This window comes from Haplochromis burtoni, unplaced genomic scaffold, assembly GCF_018398535.1.
Source record: "Haplochromis burtoni strain Fernald_Lab_line unplaced genomic scaffold, NCSU_Asbu1 Contig_1724, whole genome shotgun sequence".
In the NCBI taxonomy this organism is placed as follows: Eukaryota; Metazoa; Chordata; class Actinopteri; order Cichliformes; family Cichlidae; genus Haplochromis; species Haplochromis burtoni.
In genome coordinates this window covers 1-1,816 of record NW_024584085.1, presented here as the reverse complement: position 1 = coordinate 1,816, position 1,816 = coordinate 1, and the positions used below count along the sequence as shown (strand labels likewise).

General features: G+C 41.5%; 1 protein-coding gene across 1 annotated transcript in view; it reads left to right on the top strand.

The window, feature by feature from the left end:
• The window catches only part of LOC102299492 (transmembrane protein 47), a 4,376-nt gene extending 2,573 nt beyond the window's left edge, over window positions 1-1,803 (top strand). Inside the window, exon 2 of the mRNA XM_005952767.3 lies at window positions 166-1,803. Coding sequence (XP_005952829.2) covers window positions 166-344 — 179 coding nt within the window. The 3' untranslated portion in view covers window positions 345-1,803. The remainder of the gene's footprint in view (window positions 1-165) is intronic.
• The last annotated feature ends 13 nt before the right edge of the window (window positions 1,804-1,816 follow it).

The following is a 1,816-nucleotide window of genomic DNA, read 5'->3' as shown; positions in this document are numbered from 1 at the left end:
CTATATCCACTTGAACAATTTCTTTGTGGGATTTTAAATATAACTTTTATCCGTTTAATTGTCAATTTGTGCAGTTTGAGACATAAACCTTTTTGTTAATTCCAGTTTATTTTCAGCTTTACATGCATGCGTAGAATTTTGCTAAAATCTGTATATCACATCCAGTTGTACTACAGGCCTGCAGTTTGGTCCTCTACCCTGTCAAGTTCATCGAGAGTATCAACTTGAGGATCTACCATGAATTTAACTGGGGCTACGGCCTGGCCTGGGGAGGCACCATCTTTTCCTTCGGTGGGGGAATCCTCTACTGCCTCAATCCCAAGAACTATGAGGAATACTACTAGTACTACCTCATGTCTGGAACCCTCTGGTCACATCTTCAGAGTCTGAGGGGTACATAGGGACTGAATAACATTTCTAATGTTCTGGGAAAGGGGGAGGGAGTGGGTGTCTATTAACAGCTCGATTCCCAAGAACTTTAAAGGGAAACATCGGACAGCCAGTAACTGTATTATCACAAGTTTTGCATCCAGACAGTGAACCTAGTGGTCTGGAGCTTAAGTTTTTTGCCTCAATCAACACTAGTGTCAGTGCTGACTCTAATGGATATTCAGACTGATAAGCCTCATGTTAGATGGTGCATCTTGGGACAGATGAGGTAGGGGGCTTACAGGTTTATTCCCAAGGCTTATGATACAGTCTAAGGAGAACTGACAACACTACGGTAACAAAGGACTCAGGTTACCAGTGTTAATACCTCCATTCTGAATTGCAAGAACTGCTATTATGTCTATTAACTTTTCTGTTTGGAAAAGCAGGATGTCAGACTGACACTTTTGCCAGTTACACATGGATGCGCATGCACATACACAGGCATAGGTAGCATATCTTTATATGTAAAGAAACCATCAGAAACCCTCAAGATCATCATCATCATCATCATCGTAAGTGCTTATTTAGGAGCTGTTTTATTTTATTTTTAGAGTTCTGTGAAGCTCTTAAACTTTCACAAGGATGTGAGACATGCTGCAGATGCTAGAGTTGTGCCTCGTAACTTTTCATAACACAGATCGATTTGTCTTGTGGGAGAAGGTAAGGAGGGTGGAATAAACTAAAGACATTTGCTCAATATTCTGTTATCAACCCACTTGTCTGTTACTGTGGCAACCCACAGGGTTTGCACATGCAGCTGTCATCATTGATTAGCTATGATTGGAGGTGTGAGATGGGACAGCGCTCGGCTAAATTTCGATTGCCTATCATGCTGCGTTTCTTTGCACCGTGACATATGGAGCATCCTTTAGTCTTCTTATCTGGCTCATGGCGGTGTCTACAGCACACATGAGACACACAGCTCCAGTCTTTCAGTGGCCACGTTGTCATGCACAGCAGCAGTTTGAGAAAATTAGAATGTGTTCTGAATTTAATTATGTTCATACACACACACACATTCACATATTACTGTATAAAATCCAGTTATTATGTTTACTTTCATTTGCAATCGTTCCACAGTAATTTGCATCGTGGGCCGATAGAAAGGAAAAAAGATCAAACAAACATGATTTTTGTCCTCTTGTGAGGAAAATGGTGGTGCGTCCGCCGTCTACAGGAGACATTTCCTTTATTTTTATGGCCCAAAAGGACAAGTGTGTAACAGTAAAATGGCAGAAACAACTTTATACTGCTAGCACATGTTTTGCAAAGCTAGCCGAGATCCCACAGTGATGATGAAGCTGAGTGCATGCTGACCCAGTGGGATTTGTGTTGGTGTGTGGAACTGTGTTGTTGACTGGTAATCATGAGACAATGCATTCCA